At 58.7% G+C, this 24,554-nt stretch overlaps 1 protein-coding gene across 1 annotated transcript; it reads left to right on the plus strand.

Moving 5' to 3' along the window:
- Nucleotides 1-10,764: 10,764 nt before the first annotated feature.
- LOC126232456 (uncharacterized) lies at nucleotides 10,765-11,544 on the plus strand. The gene has a single exon (XM_049942711.1). The coding sequence runs from the start codon at nucleotides 10,765-10,767 to the stop codon at nucleotides 11,542-11,544; it is 780 nt and encodes a 259-aa protein (XP_049798668.1).
- The last annotated feature ends 13,010 nt before the right edge of the window (nucleotides 11,545-24,554 follow it).

Raw genomic sequence — 24,554 nt, forward strand, 5'->3', positions numbered from 1 at the left:
CTCGCCAGGCAGCAAGAGCCGCACAGCCGTCTGGATCTCGCGGGACGTGATGGTCGAGCGCTTGTTGTAGTGCGCCAGGCGAGACGCCTCGGCCGCAATGCGCTCGAAAATGTCGTTCACGAAGCTGTTCATGATGCTCATCGCCTTCGACGAGATGCCCGTGTCGGGGTGCACCTGCTTCAGCACCTTGTAGATGTAGATGGCATAGCTCTCCTTCCTCTTGCGCTTCTTCTTCTTGTCGCCCTTCGAAATGTTCTTCTGCGCCTTGCCGGCCTTCTTGGCGGCCTTCCCGCTAGTCTTGGGCGGCATCTCGAACGTACAACAACAGGCAGCAAGCGCTCCGCTCTAGTCAGCGTCTCCCCACACAGTGGCACCCGCCGCTACCGCAACACCGCACCTTTACCAGCTCGCCCTGTTGCGGCCGCCGACCAATGGGGCGCGCGCGCAACCGGCCGCCGCACCCGAGCCCATAAAGGGACCCCCACCCCGCCGCAACGGGGGGAGGGCGGACGTCCTCGACATAGCGCTCACCAAAAGAATAACGGGATTTGTGACCGCACAATCGGTCAACCGAATGTCCTCCGATCACAATCCCGTGATTCTCGAGGTTGACATAGGAGACTGGGTACCTCTCCAGCAACAACACATCTCGTACAAGCGCACTAACTGGGAGCAATTCAAAGCTGACGTAACTTCAGCAATTGCCCAGGCCCCGCCTCCAACTGCAGATTCTGCAGAACAGGCGCTTAAAGATCTCACCAGCACGATCCTGCAAGCAGCAAAGGATGCCACACCACGGCCACCGGACGGCCCTCCCCCTGTTAAGCAACTCCCGCCGCACCTGCTTGCCCAAATTAGAAACAAAAATAGGATCGCCAAAGAGTGGAAGCTCACAAAGAACCCCGTAACTAGGAGGCTACTGAACCGCCTACAAAGAGAGCTGAAGGTGGCACTCACTGAGCACCGCAACCAGCAATGGTCGGCGCGGCTTTCAGCCCTCCGCGTGGACGACAATAGCCTCTGGCAGGCGACCAAACAGATCACCAAAAGACGCGCCAGACTGCCACCTCTGCACGGTGAGCGCGGACTTGTCTTTAGCACCACAGATAAGGCAAATGCCCTGGCAGATGCCTTTGAAAAACAGTTCCGCCCCGCAGAGGCGCAGGACAGGGACCACGAAGCCGTCGTTCGACGTCAGCTCGCCACATTCCTCGCGGCGGACGACGCCGACGACGACGAAGAAAACACACCGCTCTTCACACCCGACGACGTGAAACGAGTAATCAGGACGTTGCACAACAAAAGAGCCCCTGGCCACGACCAGCTCAATAACGTAGTAGTGAAACACCTCCCACCCCCTGCCGTAGCCCACATCGCAAACATCTTCAATGAGATCACGCGTTCCCGCAAGTTTCCAAGGTGCTGGAAACACGCAGAAGTCGTCGCGATCGCGAAACCCGGTAAGGACCCGGTTATCCCGCAGAACCACCGACCAATCAGCCTTTTGCCAACACTAAGCAAAATTTACGAACGCCTGCTACTTGTTCCCATTCTCGACCACGTCAAAACGCAACAAATCCTGCCTGACTTTCAGTTCGGTTTCAGGCAGGAACACTCTGCGCCCCAGCAACTAATGAGGGTCGTCGAAGCAGCTACCGAAAGCTTCAACCGTAAAAGTTACTGCGGGGTAGTGCTACTTGACGTAGCCGCTGCCTTTGACTCTGTCTGGCACACCGGGCTTCTCTACAAGCTATTCTCCCAAGGCTTCCCAGGTCCGATAGTGAAGCTACTCGCGAGCTATCTCTCCCAAAGGACTTTCTCCGTTAGGATCGAGTCGTCGCTTTCTACAAAACGGCGCATCAGGGCGGGCGTGCCCCAGGGGTCGGTACTGGGCCCGGTACTGTACAACCTGTACACTGCCGACCTCCCGACCGTACCGTTGGTGCACGCTGCCCAGTACGCCGACGACACAGCGTTCTTCACGCGTAACCCGAACAGAGACAGGGTTACGCGAAGATTGCAAACAGCGCTGGACGAGACCGGCCGCTGGGCTAAAAAATGGCGCATCACACTCAATGAGACCAAAACTCAAGCCATAATGATCACCCGGAAACTGGGCAAGCGGGCTCCAGCCCGTCAGCCGCTACTGCTCAAGCTGAACGGCCAAGAACTCCCATGGCGACGCACCGCCAGGTATCTTGGAGTCACTCTCGACACCAGGCTCACCTGGCGGGCTCACATCGAGGACTTGCGCCGCAAAGCCAGTGGTAGGATGCAAATGTTGTATCCTATCCTAAACAACCACAGCACCCTAGCGGCTGACATAGGTGTTAGAACATACTGCTCGTTGATACGTCCGATAATGGAGTACGCTTGCCCTGTCTGGGGATATGCGGCGCACTGGCACCTCCGCAAACTCCAGTCAGTACAAAATCGTGCGCTTAAAAGGGCATTACACCTTCCCTTCCGCTTCCCCTCTGCTGACCTACATGAAGCAACGGGATTACCTACGCTCCACGAGCGTTTCAAAGAACTGGCCGAAAGTTTCTACGAAAACGCGGCCAGATCAGACAACAGACTTATCAAAAACTTAGGACAGTACGATACAACACTGGACAGACACAGACGACCTAAAACCATGGTAACAATTTAAGACAGCCTATAAGGCAGCATAGAAATTCCAAACACACTGCAATAAAATGACATACCTCACAGCAAAGACAAACTACCGACACAACATAGAGGAGGAAATGTCCCAGAGGACAACACCCTCCATCACATAAGCTCTCCTCGAAAGTGAGGACAGCACAAATGCAGTAGTCCGCCGCCGCCGGCACACGCACGCACTCCGCTGCTCGACTCGCTGCGGCTCGCACCGTTACGGTTACGTGTTTAGCGCTTACGCCACTAGCCAAACGCCATGTCCGGACGCGGAAAGGGAGGCAAAGTCAAGGGCAAGTCAAAGTCCCGCTCAAGCAGGGCTGGGCTCCAGTTCCCGGTCGGCAGAATCCACCGCCTCCTGCGCAAGGGAAACTACGCCGAGCGCGTCGGCGCCGGGGCGCCCGTCTACCTCGCCGCCGTCATGGAGTACCTCGCGGCTGAGGTGCTCGAGCTGGCCGGAAACGCGGCCCGCGACAACAAGAAGACGCGCATCATCCCGCGCCACCTGCAGCTCGCCATCCGCAACGACGAGGAGCTCAACAAGCTCTTGTCGGGCGTCACCATCGCACAGGGTGGTGTCCTGCCCAACATCCAGGCCGTCCTGCTGCCAAAGAAGACCGAGAAGAAGGCCTAAACAGGGACCGCGGCGCTGCGCTTGCGTGCTCCCTGCACGCAAACGCAAACGCGCCTTTGCCTTGCCGGCTCGCCTCACAACAATCGGCCCTTTTCAGGGCCACCACACAAACCTACGTCCAAAGCAAAGTTTCCGTCGTCCTCGCCGCACTTTACAACAACGTCCACAGCGCCGGCGCACGTCCGCCATCTTGTCCACAGCCCGTGTGGCCGAACACACACACATTTTTTCTGCACCCCTCCACGCACGCACAGTCGCGTTCCAAACAACGACAACGACATCAATACACCAATAATGTGATGTGATCATTGTTAATATGTTCATAATTAAAAGAGCGCGTAACGGCCCGACGACGGACGACACGCGGGCCGCCGCGCGCGCTCTCCAAACACACAGGCACAGGACAAACCAAACCAAACCAAACAGCTGATCCGATCGATGATCCGGCCCGCGCCACAAACAAACCACGCACACACCGGACTCAGCCGCGCCCTCCCGCATCCATCATCACACACGTCACGTCGAAACTCCAAACGGAACGCACGCACGCAAAGCAACAGAGGCGCACAACAACAACAACAACAACAACAAACACACACACACAGAGGCAGGCAGGCAACACAGACCCTTTCGCACTTTTCAATTTCCGAACAGTGTGGTGGCCCTGAAAAGGGCCGTTTTTCGTCTCTCCCACCAAGCACGGGCAACGGCACGGCCGCGGGAAGGCCACAGCACAGCACACCGGCTGCCTGCCTAACCGCCGAAACCGTACAGGGTGCGCCCCTGCCTCTTCAGGGCGTACACCACGTCCATGGCCGTCACAGTCTTGCGCTTGGCGTGCTCAGTGTACGTCACCGCGTCGCGGATCACGTTCTCCAGGAACACCTTCAGCACTCCGCGGGTCTCCTCGTAGATCAGACCAGAGATGCGCTTCACGCCGCCCCTGCGAGCCAGGCGGCGGATGGCGGGCTTCGTGATGCCCTGGATGTTGTCGCGCAACACCTTGCGGTGCCGCTTGGCGCCACCCTTGCCCAGCCCCTTTCCTCCCTTGCCGCGGCCTGTCATTCTTCCTCCTCCTCAAGCAACAAAAAAAGCACAAGCGGCAGCTCCTCACCCGGCGCTAGCGAGTCGGCTACGGTGCGCCGTGAGCGCGCGCCGCCCCCCTATATAGACTCTGGCCCGCCCTCCCCCCACCACGCGCACCGAGGGCATATAAGCGCAGCACGGGCCCGCGCGGGCCCGTTGTCAAGGCAGCACCGGACGCTTCGCTACCGCACGCACCGCTAACCGCTATGGCCCGCACAAAGCAAACGGCCCGCAAGTCCACCGGCGGAAAGGCGCCGCGCAAACAGCTCGCCACCAAGGCGGCGAGGAAGAGCGCGCCCGCCACCGGCGGCGTCAAGAAGCCCCACCGCTACAGGCCGGGCACCGTCGCCCTGCGAGAAATCAGGCGCTACCAGAAGAGCACAGAGCTGCTCATCCGCAAGCTGCCGTTCCAGCGCCTAGTGCGCGAGATCGCCCAGGACTTCAAGACCGACCTGCGCTTCCAGAGCTCCGCAGTCATGGCCCTGCAGGAGGCCAGCGAGGCCTACCTCGTCGGCCTCTTCGAAGACACCAACCTGTGCGCAATCCACGCCAAGCGCGTCACCATCATGCCCAAGGACATCCAGCTCGCGCGCCGCATCCGCGGCGAGCGCGCCTAAACCGCTTAGCCGCGGCACGGCACCGCACGCGCGCAACACAAAAAAAACGGCCCTTTTCAGGGCCACTAACATCTCTCCGTCGCGAGCAAAACTTTTGTCGGTCTTGCCGCCCAGCCTCTCTCTCTAGCCCCGTTAAAACAACCACCACAATTCCCCACCCTCCCTCCCGTACACAGCCGCTCTCGCCAACAATCACAATCGACGTCATCCCACCCCACCCCTTCAAATACACACAAACAAACAGCCGGACGACGTCACCACGGGTGGCTGGCCGCCGCCGTCTCCGAGGCGCCACCGCGCCTTCCCAATTCCCGCCGGCCACTTCCACGTCTCAACGTCCCCGTCCCCCTTTCACACAGAGAGGACACACACATAACAAACAAGACGCGCCATCCGCAAAGCAAGCAAACAAACAGAGTCTCCAGAAACATGAGAAACCAACCGTCGGCCGCCGCACAAAATACAAAACACAAAACAAAACGGCCACAACCGCTCCGCTACCGCGCGCCGCCGCCTACCGCCACCGGCCCCACAATCCAACCACCACGGCACGCACACAGTACCCACAAGGGTCATACAGAAACGCCACACAAACACCAACCAACCCCACACACACACACACACACCCCGGCGCATGCACGCACGGCCACCCAAACAAGACAACACAACGCGCCAAGCACGACAATCAACGCCTTCCCGACGTCCTCTGATGGCCCTGAGAAGGGCCGTTTTGGGCCGCGCGCAGCCGTGCCATCGCGCGCCACTAGACGACGCGGGGGAGGGGGGTGGGGGACGACGGGGTCAAGCGCCAGCCCTTCCCTTCCTTCCCCTTTCCTTTCTTTACTTTAACTTCACTTCTTCTTCTTGGGCGAAGCCTTCGCCTTAGACGGCGTCGTCGCCTTCTTCGGGCGCGGCGCCTTCGGCTTCTTCGTCGGAACCTTCGCGGCCTTCTTCGCCTTCGACGGCGACTTGGCCTTGGCCGGCTTGGCCGCAGCCGCCTTCTTCGCACCCGCGGGAGCCGCCGACGCCGCAGACGCCTTCTTGGCGGCGCCCGCCTTCCGACCGGTCGCCGCCTTCACGCCACCAGCCTTCTTTGCGCCGGCCGCACGGGCGCCCTTCTTCTCCTTGCTGGCCGGAGCGGCGCGCTTCTTCTTCGCACCGCCGGCACGGGCCTTGCCGCCCTCGGCCGCCCCGCCGCCGGCGCCGGCAAGCTTGAAAGAGCCGGACGCGCCCTTCCCCTTCGTCTGCACCAGCTCGCCAGCCACGACGGCCGACTTGAGGTACTTCTTGATAAAGGGCGCCAGCTTCTCCGCGTCCAGCTTGTAGTGCGCGGCAATGTACTTCTTGATCGCCTGCAGCGACGAGCCGCCGCGCTCCTTCAGACTCTTGATGGCGGCCGTCACCATCTCAGAGGTGCGCGGGTGCGCAGGCTTGGCGCGCGGCTTCTTCGCAGACGCCGCAGACTTGGCCTTCTTCGTCGTGCCGGTGGCGGCGGGTGCCGCAGCAGTCTCGTTCGTAGCCGCCTGATCTGCCATTATTTCGACGACGCGCGTACACACACGAGAGCGAGAGCGAGAGCGGCAGGCGGCAAGCACGGCGGCAGAGAATAGCCGCCGCGCCGCCAGGCCCAGCCAGTGTCGCGGGCGGGCGCGGACGGCCGAGAGAGCGGCCGCCACTCTGCGCGCCGCCGCGCCGCGCCTCCCGCGCTTGCTACCGCCCAACGTCCGACAGCCTGTGCGGACCAGCCCCAAACCTGCGCCGCAACCACCCGCGCCGTTCAAACCACCGAGGATGGGGCTACACACGGCCACACCACAGTCGCCAACCAGTCGCCACGGCAGCGCCGCAAACCACGGCCAAACTGCAGCTACCGCGCGCTACAGCCTGGCTCGGCCCGCCGAGAATCGCCGCCCCCGCCCACATGCCGCCCCCACAGCCCCAGCCGACGACCCGCCACAATGGCCAAACCTTCGGCAAAAGTGCCACACCGTCGCCGCGCCAGCCCGGCCAGCGCGGCCGCCGCCACAGCCACACAAGCGGAGGCGTGCGGCGATGCCGGCCGTGCAAACGCACCTCCGCCGCCCCATCGCCCTCCCACCGTTTCCCGATCGGCCCGCAGCCGTCGGGCCACCTCGCCCGCCAACATTCGCGCCCCTTTCTCACAAAATTGCCCGCCGCAAACAAAACGGGCGCCGCCTGCGCAACATCGGCACCGGCCAACCGAGCGCCGCCGCCCCTCGCCGCTTACGCGAGGGGGGCTGACCGCCGTCCGCAACTACAGACACACCGAATCTGCCTCCAAGCACACACGACAGCCGACCTCCTACATTTATACGCCGCAAGCCACCCAACGGTGTGTGGCGGAGGGCACTTTTTACGTTACGTGCCACTGTCGTCATTGCCTCCCTTTGCCGTTCCAGTCGCGTATGGTTCGCGGGAACAACGACTGTCTGAAAGCCTCCGTGCGCGCTCGAATCTCTCTACTTTTACTACATTCGGGATCTCCTCGGGAGGTATATACGTACGGGGAAGCAATATATTCGATACCTCATCCGGAAACGCACCCTCTCGAAAACCTGGCGAGCAAGCTACACCGCGATGCAGAGAGCGCCTCCCTTGCAGAGTCTGCCACTTAACTATCACGGTTACCACATAACCCTGTGACGAAACGTTGGACCTTTCTCTATCTCCTCCGTCAACCCGACCTGCTACGCATCCCACACTGGTGGGCAACACTCACGTATGGGTCGGTCGAACGCGTGTTTTTGTAAGCCACCTCCTTTGTTGATGGACTACATTTTTGCTAAGCATTCTCCCAGTGCATCTCAACCTGGTACCCGCCTTACCAACAATTACTTTTATCTGATCATCATTCCACTTCCAAATCATTCCGCACGCATACTCCCAGATACATATTTTACAGACGTCACAGCTACCAGTGTTTGTCCCGCTATCATATAATCAATCATACAATAAACGATCCTTCTTTCTGTATATTCGCAATACATCACATTTGTCTATGTTAAGGGGACAGTTGCCACTCCCTGCACCGGGTGCCTATCCGCTGCCGATCGTCCTGCAACCTCTCTGTATACTACATACAGCACATCATCCGCGAAACGACGCATGGAACGTCCGGCACTATCTACTAGCTCATTTATATGATATGAATTGTGAAAAGCAATGGTCCCATAACACTCCCCCGTGGCACGCCAGGGGTTACTTTAACGTCTGTAGACGTCTGTCTCTCCATTGATAACAACATGCTGTGTTCCGTCTGCTAACATCTCGTCAATCCAGCCACACAGTTGGTCTGATATTCTGTAGACTCTTACGTCGTTTATCAGGCGACGGTGCGGAGCTGTATCGAACGCCTTCCGGACGTCAACGACAATGGCATCCACCTGGGAGCCTGTATCTCATATTTTCTGGGTCTCATGCGCAAATAAAGCGAGCTGGGGGTCTCACACACGATCGCTGTTTCCGGAATCCAACATGGATTCCTACATAGTAGACTCTGGAGTTTCCACAAACGACATGATACTCGAGCAAACAACATGTTCTACAACACATCGACGTCAGAGATATGGGTCTATGGTTTTTGCGCATCTGCTCGACGACTGGGACTACCTGTGCTCTTTTCCAATCATTTGGAACCCTCCCTTCCTCTCCAGAGACTTGCGGTACACGGCTGTTAGAAGGGGGGCAGGTTGTTTCGCGTACCCTGTGTAGGAATCGCGAATTGGTAATCCCGTCGGGTCCGGCGGACTTTCCCATTCCTCCTTGGACACTTATTTCGATGTCAGCCGGTTTCTCGTTCGTGCGAGCATTTAGAGACGGAACTGCAGTGCGGTCCGTCCTCTGTGAAACAGCTTTGGAAACAGGTGTTTAGGTATTTCACAGCTTTACGCGTGTCATCCTCTGTTTCAATGCCATCACCATGCCGGAGTGTCTGGATATGCTGTTTCGAGCCACTTACTGATTCAACGCAAGACCGGAACGTCCTAGCATTTTCTGTCAACGTCGGTACATAGGGTTTGTTCTACTTTCGAATTCACTGAACGCTTCACGCATAGCCCTCCTTACGCTCACACTTTGGACATCGTTTAGCTTCTGTTTGTCTCGGAGGTTTTGGCTGCGTTTAAACTTTGGGTGAAGCTCTCTTTGCTTTCGCAACAGTTTCCTAACGTTGTTGTTGTAGTATACCACGGTGGGTTTTTTTTCCCATCCCTCACAGTTCGACACTCGGCACGTACCTGTCTAAAAACGCATTTTTACCATTGCCTTGCACTTTCTCCATGAACACTCAACATTGTCAGTGTCGGAACAGGCATTTGCCTTTTCATCTGTCGGGTCGTCTGCAAATCTGCCTTCTATTACTCTTGCTAGCCAAAACAGATAGATACACCGTCCTCCCTGCAACGGCCTTATGATCACTGCGTCCCTGTTCTGCACATACAGAGTCGAAACACGTTCGGGTCTGTTTGTCATCCGTAGGTCCACGATGTTATCTCCACGAGTCGGTTCTCTGTTCATTTTGCTCGAGGTGATTTTCGGACAGTGCACTCAGTATAATGTCACTCGATGCTCTCTGTCCCCCTACCACCCGTCCTGAACATCATCTGAGTGTCCCAGTCTATATCGGGTAAATTGAAATCTCCACCTAAGACCCTAACATGCTGAGGAAAATGTATGTGAAATGTGTTTCCAAAATCCGTCTCTCCGTTGTTCTGCCACTAATGCTGCTGCGTCGGGAGGTCGGTCAAAGGAGCCAATTATTATTAAACCTAGCTCGGTTGTTGGGTGTAACCTCCACCCACAATATTTCACAGGAACCATCCACCTCTACTTCACTACAGGATCAAAACTACTACTCAAACAGCGACGAACACACCACCACCGGTTGCATGCAATCGAGCCTTTCTAAAACACCGTCTGTACCTTTGTGACAATTTCGGCAGAATTTATCCCTGGCGTCAGCCAGCTTTCTGTACCTTATCACGATTGCAGAGCTTCGGTGCTTTCTCTGTCAGCGCTTGCGGTTCCGGTACTGTACCAACGCAGCTTCGACAGTTGACAATTAACAAACGATACCGATTGCTGCTTGGTCCCCGCACCCGTTGAGGCTGCTGTTGCCCCCTTTCTGTACTTGCCCAAGGCCATCTAACCTAACAAAACCGCCCAGCCCACGCCACACAACCCCTGCTACCCGTGTAGCCGCTTGTTGCGTGTAGTGCTCTCCACCTAAGACTATAACATGCCTTCGACATTCGCAGTGTACAACACCTTAGGTTAGGGTTGGCGTCGCTTGGGTTAGGTTAGGTTACGTTAGGTGGACGTGGGTTAGGTTAAGGGTTAAAGTTAGGTTAGGCGTCAAAGTTAGGTTAAGCGTTCGGACGTGAGGCGTCAGGTGGCCGCACCTACCTTACGGCCGGACATCTTAGGTTAGGCTAAGGGCGCCGAGGTCACGTTACGTTCACCTTCGGGCGCCACACGTAGCTGTCACAGGTAGGTAGTAGTTCGGTCGGTCGGTCGTCGGCAAGCCGCAAAAAACTACAGACGACGTCGACAACAAGACCGAGCAGGAGGCAGATATATACCGAGCGCCAAAGAGACCGACCACACACACACACACACACACACACACAAAACAACAAACACCACCCACCGGCCAAAGGGGCACCAAAAAAACCCACAAAGCCGAGCACCACACGTCGCGACCAGAGGCAACCCGCAACCGCAACGGCGCTTTCCGCACCGGGCCGGATGCACGTACGACAACACCGCTACCCGTACACAAGGCCTCCCATTGCACACAGCCGCTCTGTGTTCAACATCATCAATGGCGCGCCCGCGGCTCGTCGCGGTCGCAGCCATGACGCCGCCGCCACTTTTGCACCAACACATTCACGCACCGCAAAACAGCTCGCCGACCCACCGACACAGCACAGCCGACAAACAAAAACAACCGCGGCGGCGGCAACAAAACAAAACAAACACCTCGCACCAAGCGTCCGACAGAAAACAAACGGACAGGCACACAGGCCTCTGCTAACGACCACGACACAGCGGCACGCTGCCCCTTTCCCGCCACTCTCGATTCACAGCGCACGCGACCCCGTCGTCGACGACGACACGCGACGGGCTCGCTTCCCGCAACCTACACCTTTCCGCCACTACGCACGGCTCCACCCGACGCCCGTCGCAACGGCACTACTGCACGCACTATCACCCCCGCCGCCGCCGCCGCCGCCGCCGCCTCCTCCTCTCTCCCCCTTCCCGTACACAACAACACAGCCAAAAACACACTCACGACCCAAACATAACAACATGGCACGTGCATCGGCGCACACCCCCAACCAGTCACCGTCGACACAACCACACGCAAGGCACGGAAAAACCGGCGTCCTTCCACGTTGCCATCAAAGCAGCACAAACAACCACACAGGAGGAACCACCAACAACTGCCGGCCGGCCGGCAACCACCAAACGCACATTCCCGCTCGCCACCACACACCTCTCGGCAGCCGTTTCGCAAAGACATGACATGACATGACGCGACATCATCGCATCACGGGCGACGCACGCACACCGACCCACTTTCCCGCCCGTCTCTCTCTCTCTTTTTCTTCCGACGCCTTCGGCCGAGCACACACGTACGTGGCACAACGCCCAACACAGTCACACACAGTCGACAGGCGCACGCCCAGGCACGCAACGACGCAGCGCAGCAAAGGCGCCCGCGACACATACCTCCTCTCCCGTCTCGCCGCCGACCGCCAGCCAGCCACTCGCAATGTGCACTGGCCAACCGGACACACGTCCACCGCGCCGCCTCCGACCACCCGCCAGGGGGCGCTCACGTCCGCGACAACAGCGCGGCCCGCCGCCGGGCGGGCCCAGCCCGGCCCAGGCGGCGCGCGCTGCTCTGCACTCGGCGCGCCGCGCCACACATCCTGCTGCAGACCGGGCTCGTCTCTCTGTACGCGTCTGCGTCTGCCCGCATCTCATCTTCCTGCGCATCAACACAAACGAGGCCACGTGAGCAAACCCCCGTCACAACGCCACATCACGCACTGCCTTGTCGACCGCCTAAATAAATGCACTCACCCACCAGCCATCCGCTTCGTCCTCTTCTTGCTTACTCGTTGTTCGTCGTTGTTGCTGCTGCACCAGCACCAGCACCAGCACCGGCGGCGGCGGCGGCGGCGGCGGCGGCGGCGGCGGCGGCGGCGGCGGCGGCAGCGGCAGCGGCAGCGCACACAGCCCCCAGCCGGCCGCATCCGAGGGGGCCCCGCCGCCAGCGTCGCCTCCTTGGGCACAGGTGCGGTGCTGTGGCCGCCCATCCAACCGCATTTGCTGGCCGTCCCAGCCGCCAGGCAGGCGTTCCCACTGCCGCGCACCGCCTCTGCTGCAGAAGACGAACAAACGAAACGTACAAACATACACGCACCCGAAGCGTGGCCACACACGGACGGGACCGACAGGCTCCAAGGCGACCAAACGATGGAAAAACAAACACAAAAACAAAAGACACGCGAGCGAGCGAGCAAGCACGCAGTCGCCTCGCCTCTGTCCTCCCGCCCCCGCCCTTCTCCCCACCACATGCCCACAAACACCACCGCCTGCCCGCATCTCCACATTCGCCCCCTCCATTTGTTCCCTTGCGTTCGTTCCTTCCTTCCTTCCATGTGTCTGCGTGCGCGGCGCCTCTCCAACATCCGCCGTCCGTCCGTCCCGTTTTCGCCGTACCACACGCCACCGTCGGCGCCGCCTCGCCTCCTCCCAGTCCACCACCGCCGCCGCCCCTGTCCGCCCCGCACACCACCATACACCGCTGCTTGTCCCGGCCGTTGCCACCAAAGGCGCCAGCCGCAAACCGCGCCAAACGCCGCAGCGCGCGTGCGTCCTTCCTTCTTGCTTGCTTCTCCGTGCCGACGCTGCCTCTATTCCCGCACCCATTCGGCCGACAAGCACTGGCGTCGACGACACAGCCGTTGGGCTCCGGCACTGCGCGTACCGGAGTTACACGCGCACCCCCCCTCGCGAACGCACGACTCATTCTCTTTGTTGTTTCTCCTCTTTCTTACGTCTTCGTTTCTTGTTTGTTTGTTTGTTTGTTTTTTTTTTTTTCCTCCCACCGCCGCATGTGACACAATGGCCTCCCTCCCCCTTTCGTTCGTTGTCGCCGCTTTGTTTCTCTTTCTCATTGGTGCACGTCCGACGCGCTCCATTTCCACCACACCACGGCCATCGGCCTCCTCAACGGGCAGGCGCAGTGTGCCATTCTCCGGCGCACAAGCACACCGCGCGGCTCGCTCTCCTCGCCCCCACGCCACGCCACGCCACGCAGCACAAATGATGCTGTCTCGCAACACGACACACGGTGCGCACACCCCCGACCACGCGGCTCTTAAAAGGCATGGCACCGGCGACATGCGCCGCCCCGGCCCGCATCCGTCGTCTCACGTTCACTGCCGGCCGCGTCTGAGGCTACAACCGCACCACAACAACGGTCCCCTCCCGGCAACACATTTGTTGCACAAACACAACCGCCGAGCGCAGCGCGAGCCACCCACACGCGCCCTCCCCGTCTTTAAAAGCCTCCGCGTCTCCTTTCTCCTTTCGCGCCCCTCCCATCTCCCGAATATGCCAGCAGCGGTGCCACTACCGCGAAACGGACACGCCTTCCGGGCCACATGCAAGGGCACGCCCACCACCAACTACTGCCATATTCGCGGACGCAGTTAGGCAACACGCAACGCACTCTCCACCTACTTTCTCTCTCTCGTCCATTCTCTTTAAAACACACGAACCAACCAACCACGGCTAACACACTTTTTCGCGACACCTTTGACTGCGTTATCTTGACCGTGACGGCAGCTATCGACCTTCCAATTCCCCACTAAACACACACACACCCCTACATACACACCCTTCGCTACACCGGACAACAACAGCGTACACAACAGGAGGGCACACGAAACGGCAGGCAAGGGCAACGCATTCTCATAGATTCCTCCTCCGAGCCATGTCGGCGAACGTTTCATCCGGGAAGGCAATGCAATTCAGCCGTCACCACGGCCGACACCTGCAGCCGCGCCGTAAACGCCTTTCAGTGCGGCTGCAATGCACGGGAACGTTCCGTTGCTATAGACAGCGCCTCTCCGTTTTTCCCTGCTTCGTTTTCCGGTGATTGCTTCTCCATTTTGTTTGTTTTATTACTTTCCGTTCCCCTCCTCCACCATTGTTTCCGTCCCCAACAGTTTTGCTCATTCCACACGTTCTGCCCAGACACGACACTCGACCGATCAAAGGTCAGCCTTTCGTCACCGTTCGCGGCGCCGACGGTGCCACAGTGCGACTGGTGTGAACACCGACACGTTGCCATGACGCCGGTGTACCGCGCCGATATTGACAGTTACTCAGAGCCGCCGGATCGGATCACATCACCGACACACCTGCCATTTCACACCGGGGGACACAGACCAACGAAACGCGTGTACGCCCATAACAACAAACAACGACCGTCGTCGTCTAGCCTCACGCTTACTGTACTCAACCGAACACACGTGCACCGTGAATGACGTGCGTGCGCACAACAGTCCAATCAATCATCAGTCAAACTGCAGAAACGGCTATCATCAAATCAAGGGCCAAATAGGTACACCACCGTGCGTGTCGCCTACCCCACCCGCCCGTACATTTCTTGGCGACTTCGTAATGGATGATAGTACGACACGTCCATTTAAAACGTCACCAACACACACACACCAACGCGCCGTACAGCAAAGGGAATAGTCGACGGCAACACAACATTTCACCCTCGCCATCATGTATGATGTGACAACAGACGGCCGTAACGGTGACATCCAACAATCAATCAATCGCGAGGACTTTCAATTGCAGTCACGTGACTAACCGGGCAGACGGAGACAAAGACATGAATCAGCGCCACAGACAGCACCAACACCTCCTATCGATCTATCTGTGTGTCGACAAACAACCACGCCAAGACTCGTGCACGCATTCCACGTCACACCGGCGGCAACCAAACCCTCGCGGCCGTACCCCAGTAACCACAACCACAACCACATTCGAGACCACACCACCACGGCACAGCAGCACCACCAGCTGCCTCGCAACCAACCAAACCGGGTAGCTATGCCGCCCCTCTCACTCACTCACTCACTCACTCACTCACACACACACAAACAATTCCGCTCTTCCCGCAAAGGCAATTTGGTGGCCCTGAAAAGGGCCGTTTTGCCGCTCTCGCAACGGAGGGAGCTTCCTTCCTTCCTTCCTTCCTTCCTTCCTTCCTTCCTTCCAAGAGCCGAAGTAACAACCTCCTCCTTACTTGGAGCTCGTGTACTTGGTCACCGCCTTCGTGCCCTCGCTCACGGCGTGCTTGGCCAGCTCGCCAGGCAGCAAGAGCCGCACAGCCGTCTGGATCTCGCGGGACGTGATGGTCGAGCGCTTGTTGTAGTGCGCCAGGCGAGACGCCTCGGCCGCAATGCGCTCGAAAATGTCGTTCACGAAGCTGTTCATGATGCTCATCGCCTTCGACGAGATGCCCGTGTCGGGGTGCACCTGCTTCAGCACCTTGTAGATGTAGATGGCATAGCTCTCCTTCCTCTTGCGCTTCTTCTTCTTGTCGCCCTTCGAAATGTTCTTCTGCGCCTTGCCGGCCTTCTTGGCGGCCTTCCCGCTAGTCTTGGGCGGCATCTCGAACGTACAACAACAGGCAGCAAGCGCTCCGCTCTAGTCAGCGTCTCCCCACACAGTGGCACCCGCCGCTACCGCAACACCGCACCTTTACCAGCTCGCCCTGTTGCGGCCGCCGACCAATGGGGCGCGCGCGCAACCGGCCGCCGCACCCGAGCCCATAAAGGGACCCCCACCCCGCCGCCGCCGGCGGAGCAATTCAGCAACGCAGTAGCAGCTGAACTAGCCCAGACCCCGCCCCCAACTGCAGAGACAGCAGAACAGGCACTAGACGACCTCACAAGAGCGATCCTACAAGCTGCTGAGGGAGCCACACCGCCTCCTGCGGGGCCCCCCCGCTCCAGGCAACTCCCCCCGCACTTGCTTGCGCAAATACGGCACAAAAATAGGATCGCCAAAGAGTGGAAGCTCACCAGAAACAGGGATACACGGAGGCTACTCAACAGGCTACAGAGAGAGCTGAAAGCAGACCTCAATGAGTACCGCAACCAACAATGGTCGGCAAGGCTCTCAGCTCTCAAACTAGGAGACAATAGTTTATGGCAAGCCACCAAACAGTACACGAAAAGACGCGCGAAAATGCCACCACTGCATGGCGAACGCGGACTGCAGTTCAGCCCCACTGACAAAGCTAACGCACTAGCCGACGTGTTCGAAAAACAGTTCAGACCAGCAGAAGTACAGGACAGAGAACACGTCGCAACAGTCCGCAGAGAACTGGCCGTGTTCCTGGAAGCAGACGACGAAGATGACTACGCGCCACTCTTCAGTACTGAAGACGTGGCGCGCTGCATCAAGTCCCTGCCCACCAGGAAAACCCCGGGTCACGACCAGGTTACAAATGAATTGCTGAAACTCCTCCCGCCTCTGGCAATCACCCACCTCACAGATATAGTTAATGAACTGACGCGATCACAAAAATTCCCGGCGCAGTGGAAGCACGCAGAAGTCATTGCGATCGCGAAACCAGGAAAAGATCCGGTGTTCCCGCAACATTATAGACCAATTAGTCTACTGCCTACCCTCAGTAAACTTTACGAGCGCCTCCTACTAACCCCCATACAGGACCATATCACAAGAGAGCAGATTCTGCCGAAATTCCAATTCGGATTTAGGCAAAGACACTCCGCCCCCCAGCAAATCATGAGGGTGGTTGAAGCAGCCACGGACAGCTTCAACCGAAAGGGCTACTGCGGGCTTGTCTTGCTAGACGTAGCAAAAGCCTTTGACTCAGTCTGGCACACCGGAATACTACACAAGATGTACACCCTAGGCTTCCCCGGAAAGATCGTCAAAATCGTTAAAAACTATCTCTCCGGTAGGACTTTCTCAGTCAAGATCGATGGATCCCTGTCGACTAGGAGAAGAATCGGTGCAGGCGTGCCCCAGGGCTCCGTCCTGGGACCCGTCCTCTACAGTGTCTACACTGCTGACATCCCTACGACTCAGCATGTACACACTGCACAATACGCAGACGACACTGCATTCTTCTCCTGCTCGACAAACAGGAACCTGGTTACAAGGCGTCTGCAAACCGCCCTAAACAGGACGGAAAACTGGGCCAAGCAGTGGCGCATCTCTATAAATTCAGAGAAGACGCAAGCCATGCTGCTCACCAGACGCTATGGGAAACGCCGACCCCCAAGAAGACCATACCAACTGCTGCGATTGCAGGGGCAGAACTTGCCATGGAGAAATTCTGCGAAGTACCTCGGTGTCACACTTGACAGACGCCTGACATGGAAGTGCCACATAGAGGAACTTCGCAGAAAGGCTCACGCGAGGATGCAGATTCTGTATCCTGTCTTAAACAGCACCAGTTCCCTCGACCCAGCAACAGGAGTAGCGATCTATCGAAGTCTAATTCGACCGATACTGGAATATGCGTGCCCTGTATGGGGCTACGCAGCCAGATCGACGATAGATCGCTTACAGAAGGCTCAAAATAGAGCGTTACGACGGGCCTTACACGTCCCCACGCGCTTCCCCACGGCAGACCTGCATGAAGCCGCAGGCATAGAGCCACTAATAACACGATTCCGTGCCCTGGCAGAAGCGTTCTACGCCACGGCGCGGAACTCAGAAAACGAACTAATAAGCACCCTTGGGCAATACGAACACCATAGAGACAGTTATAAAAGACCCAAGTCGCTACTCCTGCAGTAGCACAACAGGAACAACTAAAAACTCTCAAAAAAACAGCAATCAACAAAAGCACAGAAACAAAAAGAACACACAAGAAAAGAGGAGGAAATGTCCGAAGGAGACAATAACCTCCACCACCACCCCCTCTAACGGTAGAGGACTAAAAGAGAGATGTGAGAGCCGCCGCCGGCACACGCACGCACTCCGCTGCTCGACTCGCTGCGGCTCGCACCGTTACGGTTACGTGTTTAGCGCTTACGCCACTAGCCAAACGCCATGTCCGGACGCGGAAAGGGAGGCAAAGTCAAGGGCAAGTCAAAGTCCCGCTCAAGCAGGGCTGGGCTCCAGTTCCCGGTCGGCAGAATCCACCGCCTCCTGCGCAAGGGAAACTACGCCGAGCGCGTCGGCGCCGGGGCGCCCGTCTACCTCGCCGCCGTCATGGAGTACCTCGCGGCTGAGGTGCTCGAGCTGGCCGGAAACGCGGCCCGCGACAACAAGAAGACGCGCATCATCCCGCGCCACCTGCAGCTCGCCATCCGCAACGACGAGGAGCTCAACAAGCTCTTGTCGGGCGTCACCATCGCACAGGGTGGTGTCCTGCCCAACATCCAGGCCGTCCTGCTGCCAAAGAAGACCGAGAAGAAGGCCTAAACAGGGACCGCGGCGCTGCGCTTGCGTGCTCCCTGCACGCAAACGCAAACGCGCCTTTGCCTTGCCGGCTCGCCTCACAACAATCGGCCCTTTTCAGGGCCACCACACAAACCTACGTCCAAAGCAAAGTTTCCGTCGTCCTCGCCGCACTTTACAACAACGTCCACAGCGCCGGCGCACGTCCGCCATCTTGTCCACAGCCCGTGTGGCCGAACACACACACATTTTTTCTGCACCCCTCCACGCACGCACAGTCGCGTTCCAAACAACGACAACGACATCAATACACCAATAATGTGATGTGATCATTGTTAATATGTTCATAATTAAAAGAGCGCGTAACGGCCCGACGACGGACGACACGCGGGCCGCCGCGCGCGCTCTCCAAACACACAGGCACAGGACAAACCAAACCAAACCAAACAGCTGATCCGATCGATGATCCGGCCCGCGCCACAAACAAACCACGCACACACCGGACTCAGCCGCGCCCTCCCGCATCCATCATCACACACGTCACGTCGAAACTCCAAACGGAACGCACGCACGCAAAGCAACAGAGGCGCACAACAACAACAACAACAACAACAAACACACACACACAGAGGCAGGCAGGCAACACAGACCCTTTCGCACTTTTCAATTTCCGAACAGTGTGGTGGCCCTGAAAAGGGCCGTTTTTCGTCTCTCCCACCAAGCACGGGCAACGGCACGGCCGCGGGAAGGCCACAGCACAGCACACCGGCTGCCTGCCTAACCGCCGAAACCGTACAGGGTGCGCCCCTGCCTCTTCAGGGCGTACACCACGTCCATGGCCGTCACAGTCTTGCGCTTGGCGTGCTCAGTGTACGTCACCGCGTCGCGGATCACGTTCTCCAGGAACACCTTCAGCACTCCGCGGGTCTCCTCGTAGATCAGACCAGAGATGCGCTTCACGCCGCCCCTGCGAGCCAGGCGGCGGATGGCGGGCTTCGTGATGCCCTGGATGTTGTCGCGCAACACCTTGCGGTGCCGCTTGGCGCCACCCTTGCCCAGCCCCTTTCCTCCCTTGCCGCGGCCTGTCATTCTTCCTCCTCCTCAAGCAACAAAAAAAGCACAAGCGGCAGCTCCTCACCCGGCGCTAGCGAGTCGGCTACGGTGCGCCGTGAGCGCGCGCCGCCCCCCTATATAGACTCTGGCCCGCCCTCCCCCCACCACGCGCACCGAGGGCATATAAGCGCAGCACGGGCCCGCGCGGGCCCGTTGTCAAGGCAGCACCGGACGCTTCGCTACCGCACGCACCGCTAACCGCTATGGCCCGCACAAAGCAAACGGCCCGCAAGTCCACCGGCGGAAAGGCGCCGCGCAAACAGCTCGCCACCAAGGCGGCGAGGAAGAGCGCGCCCGCCACCGGCGGCGTCAAGAAGCCCCACCGCTACAGGCCGGGCACCGTCGCCCTGCGAGAAATCAGGCGCTACCAGAAGAGCACAGAGCTGCTCATCCGCAAGCTGCCGTTCCAGCGCCTAGTGCGCGAGATCGCCCAGGACTTCAAGACCGACCTGCGCTTCCAGAGCTCCGCAGTCATGGCCCTGCAGGAGGCCAGCGAGGCCTACCTCGTCGGCCTCTTCGAAGACACCAACCTGTGCGCAATCCACGCCAAGCGCGTCACCATCATGCCCAAGGACATCCAGCTCGCGCGCCGCATCCGCGGCGAGCGCGCCTAAACCGCTTAGCCGCGGCACGGCACCGCACGCGCGCAACACAAAAAAAACGGCCCTTTTCAGGGCCACTAACATCTCTCCGTCGCGAGCAAAACTTTTGTCGGTCTTGCCGCCCAGCCTCTCTCTCTAGCCCCGTTAAAACAACCACCACAATTCCCCACCCTCCCTCCCGTACACAGCCGCTCTCGCCAACAATCACAATCGACGTCATCCCACCCCACCCCTTCAAATACACACAAACAAACAGCCGGACGACGTCACCACGGGTGGCTGGCCGCCGCCGTCTCCGAGGCGCCACCGCGCCTTCCCAATTCCCGCCGGCCACTTCCACGTCTCAACGTCCCCGTCCCCCTTTCACACAGAGAGGACACACACATAACAAACAAGACGCGCCATCCGCAAAGCAAGCAAACAAACAGAGTCTCCAGAAACATGAGAAACCAACCGTCGGCCGCCGCACAAAATACAAAACACAAAACAAAACGGCCACAACCGCTCCGCTACCGCGCGCCGCCGCCTACCGCCACCGGCCCCACAATCCAACCACCACGGCACGCACACAGTACCCACAAGGGTCATACAGAAACGCCACACAAACACCAACCAACCCCACACACACACACACACACACACACACACACCCCGGCGCATGCACGCACGGCCACCCAAACAAGACAACACAACGCGCCAAGCACGACAATCAACGCCTTCCCGACGTCCTCTGATGGCCCTGAGAAGGGCCGTTTTGGGCCGCGCGCAGCCGTGCCATCGCGCGCCACTAGACGACGCGGGGGAGGGGGGTGGGGGACGACGGGGTCAAGCGCCAGCCCTTCCCTTCCTTCCCCTTTCCTTTCTTTACTTTAACTTCACTTCTTCTTCTTGGGCGAAGCCTTCGCCTTAGACGGCGTCGTCGCCTTCTTCGGGCGCGGCGCCTTCGGCTTCTTCGTCGGAACCTTCGCGGCCTTCTTCGCCTTCGACGGCGACTTGGCCTTGGCCGGCTTGGCCGCAGCCGCCTTCTTCGCACCCGCGGGAGCCGCCGACGCCGCAGACGCCTTCTTGGCGGCGCCCGCCTTCCGACCGGTCGCCGCCTTCACGCCACCAGCCTTCTTTGCGCCGGCCGCACGGGCGCCCTTCTTCTCCTTGCTGGCCGGAGCGGCGCGCTTCTTCTTCGCACCGCCGGCACGGGCCTTGCCGCCCTCGGCCGCCCCGCCGCCGGCGCCGGCAAGCTTGAAAGAGCCGGACGCGCCCTTCCCCTTCGTCTGCACCAGCTCGCCAGCCACGACGGCCGACTTGAGGTACTTCTTGATAAAGGGCGCCAGCTTCTCCGCGTCCAGCTTGTAGTGCGCGGCAATGTACTTCTTGATCGCCTGCAGCGACGAGCCGCCGCGCTCCTTCAGACTCTTGATGGCGGCCGTCACCATCTCAGAGGTGCGCGGGTGCGCAGGCTTGGCGCGCGGCTTCTTCGCAGACGCCGCAGACTTGGCCTTCTTCGTCGTGCCGGTGGCGGCGGGTGCCGCAGCAGTCTCGTTCGTAGCCGCCTGATCTGCCATTATTTCGACGACGCGCGTACACACACGAGAGCGAGAGCGAGAGCGGCAGGCGGCAAGCACGGCGGCAGAGAATAGCCGCCGCGCCGCCAGGCCCAGCCAGTGTCGCGGGCGGGCGCGGACGGCCGAGAGAGCGGCCGCCACTCTGCGCGCCGCCGCGCCGCGCCTCCCGCGCTTGCTACCGCCCAACGTCCGACAGCCTGTGCGGACCAGCCCCAAACCTGCGCCGCAACCACCCGCGCCGTTCAAACCACCGAGGATGGGGCTACACACGGCCACACCACAGTCGCCAACCAGTCGCCACGGCAGCGCCGCAAACCACGGCCAAACTGCAGCTACCGCGCGCTACAGCCTGGCTCGGCCCGCCGAGAATCGCCGCCCCCGCCCACATGCCGCCCCCACAGCCCCAGCCGACGACCCGCCACAATGGCCAAACCTTCGGCAAAAGTGCCACACCGTCGCCGCGCCAGCCCGGCCAGCGCGGCCGCCGCCACAGCCACACAAGCGGAGGCGTGCGGCGATGCCGGCCGTGCAAACGCACCTCCGCCGCCCCATCGCCCTCCCACCGTTTCCCGATCGGCCCGCAGCCGTCGGGCCACCTCGCCCGCCAACATTCGCGCCCCTTTCTCACAAAATTGCCCGCCGCAAACAAAACGGGCGCCGCCTGCGCAACATCGGCACCGGCCAACCGAGCGCCGCCGCCCCTCGCCGCTTACGCGAGGGGGGCTGACCGCCGTCCGCAACTACAGACACACCGAATCTGCCTCCAAGCACACACGACAGCCGACCTCCTACATTTATACGCCGCAAGCCACCCAACGGTGTGTGGCGGAGGGCACTTTTTACGTTACGTGCCACTGTCGTCATTGCCTCCCTTTGCCGTTCCAGTCGCGTATGGTTCGCGGGAACAACGACTGTCTGAAAGCCTCCGTGCGCGCTCGAATCTCTCTACTTTTACTACATTCGGGATCTCCTCGGGAGGTATATACGTACGGGGAAGCAATATATTCGATACCTCATCCGGAAACGCACCCTCTCGAAAACCTGGCGAGCAAGCTACACCGCGATGCAGAGAGCGCCTCCCTTGCAGAGTCTGCCACTTAACTATCACGGTTACCACATAACCCTGTGACGAAACGTTGGACCTTTCTCTATCTCCTCCGTCAACCCGACCTGCTACGCATCCCACACTGGTGGGCAACACTCACGTATGGGTCGGTCGAACGCGTGTTTTTGTAAGCCACCTCCTTTGTTGATGGACTACATTTTTGCTAAGCATTCTCCCAGTGCATCTCAACCTGGTACCCGCCTTACCAACAATTACTTTTATCTGATCATCATTCCACTTCCAAATCATTCCGCACGCATACTCCCAGATACATATTTTACAGACGTCACAGCTACCAGTGTTTGTCCCGCTATCATATAATCAATCATACAATAAACGATCCTTCTTTCTGTATATTCGCAATACATCACATTTGTCTATGTTAAGGGGACAGTTGCCACTCCCTGCACCGGGTGCCTATCCGCTGCCGATCGTCCTGCAACCTCTCTGTATACTACATACAGCACATCATCCGCGAAACGACGCATGGAACGTCCGGCACTATCTACTAGCTCATTTATATGATATGAATTGTGAAAAGCAATGGTCCCATAACACTCCCCCGTGGCACGCCAGGGGTTACTTTAACGTCTGTAGACGTCTGTCTCTCCATTGATAACAACATGCTGTGTTCCGTCTGCTAACATCTCGTCAATCCAGCCACACAGTTGGTCTGATATTCTGTAGACTCTTACGTCGTTTATCAGGCGACGGTGCGGAGCTGTATCGAACGCCTTCCGGACGTCAACGACAATGGCATCCACCTGGGAGCCTGTATCTCATATTTTCTGGGTCTCATGCGCAAATAAAGCGAGCTGGGGGTCTCACACACGATCGCTGTTTCCGGAATCCAACATGGATTCCTACATAGTAGACTCTGGAGTTTCCACAAACGACATGATACTCGAGCAAACAACATGTTCTACAACACATCGACGTCAGAGATATGGGTCTATGGTTTTTGCGCATCTGCTCGACGACTGGGACTACCTGTGCTCTTTTCCAATCATTTGGAACCCTCCCTTCCTCTCCAGAGACTTGCGGTACACGGCTGTTAGAAGGGGGGCAGGTTGTTTCGCGTACCCTGTGTAGGAATCGCGAATTGGTAATCCCGTCGGGTCCGGCGGACTTTCCCATTCCTCCTTGGACACTTATTTCGATGTCAGCCGGTTTCTCGTTCGTGCGAGCATTTAGAGACGGAACTGCAGTGCGGTCCGTCCTCTGTGAAACAGCTTTGGAAACAGGTGTTTAGGTATTTCACAGCTTTACGCGTGTCATCCTCTGTTTCAATGCCATCACCATGCCGGAGTGTCTGGATATGCTGTTTCGAGCCACTTACTGATTCAACGCAAGACCGGAACGTCCTAGCATTTTCTGTCAACGTCGGTACATAGGGTTTGTTCTACTTTCGAATTCACTGAACGCTTCACGCATAGCCCTCCTTACGCTCACACTTTGGACATCGTTTAGCTTCTGTTTGTCTCGGAGGTTTTGGCTGCGTTTAAACTTTGGGTGAAGCTCTCTTTGCTTTCGCAACAGTTTCCTAACGTTGTTGTTGTAGTATACCACGGTGGGTTTTTTTTCCCATCCCTCACAGTTCGACACTCGGCACGTACCTGTCTAAAAACGCATTTTTACCATTGCCTTGCACTTTCTCCATGAACACTCAACATTGTC

This window comes from Schistocerca nitens, unplaced genomic scaffold, assembly GCF_023898315.1.
Source record: "Schistocerca nitens isolate TAMUIC-IGC-003100 unplaced genomic scaffold, iqSchNite1.1 HiC_scaffold_517, whole genome shotgun sequence".
Classification (NCBI taxonomy): Eukaryota; Metazoa; Arthropoda; class Insecta; order Orthoptera; family Acrididae; genus Schistocerca; species Schistocerca nitens.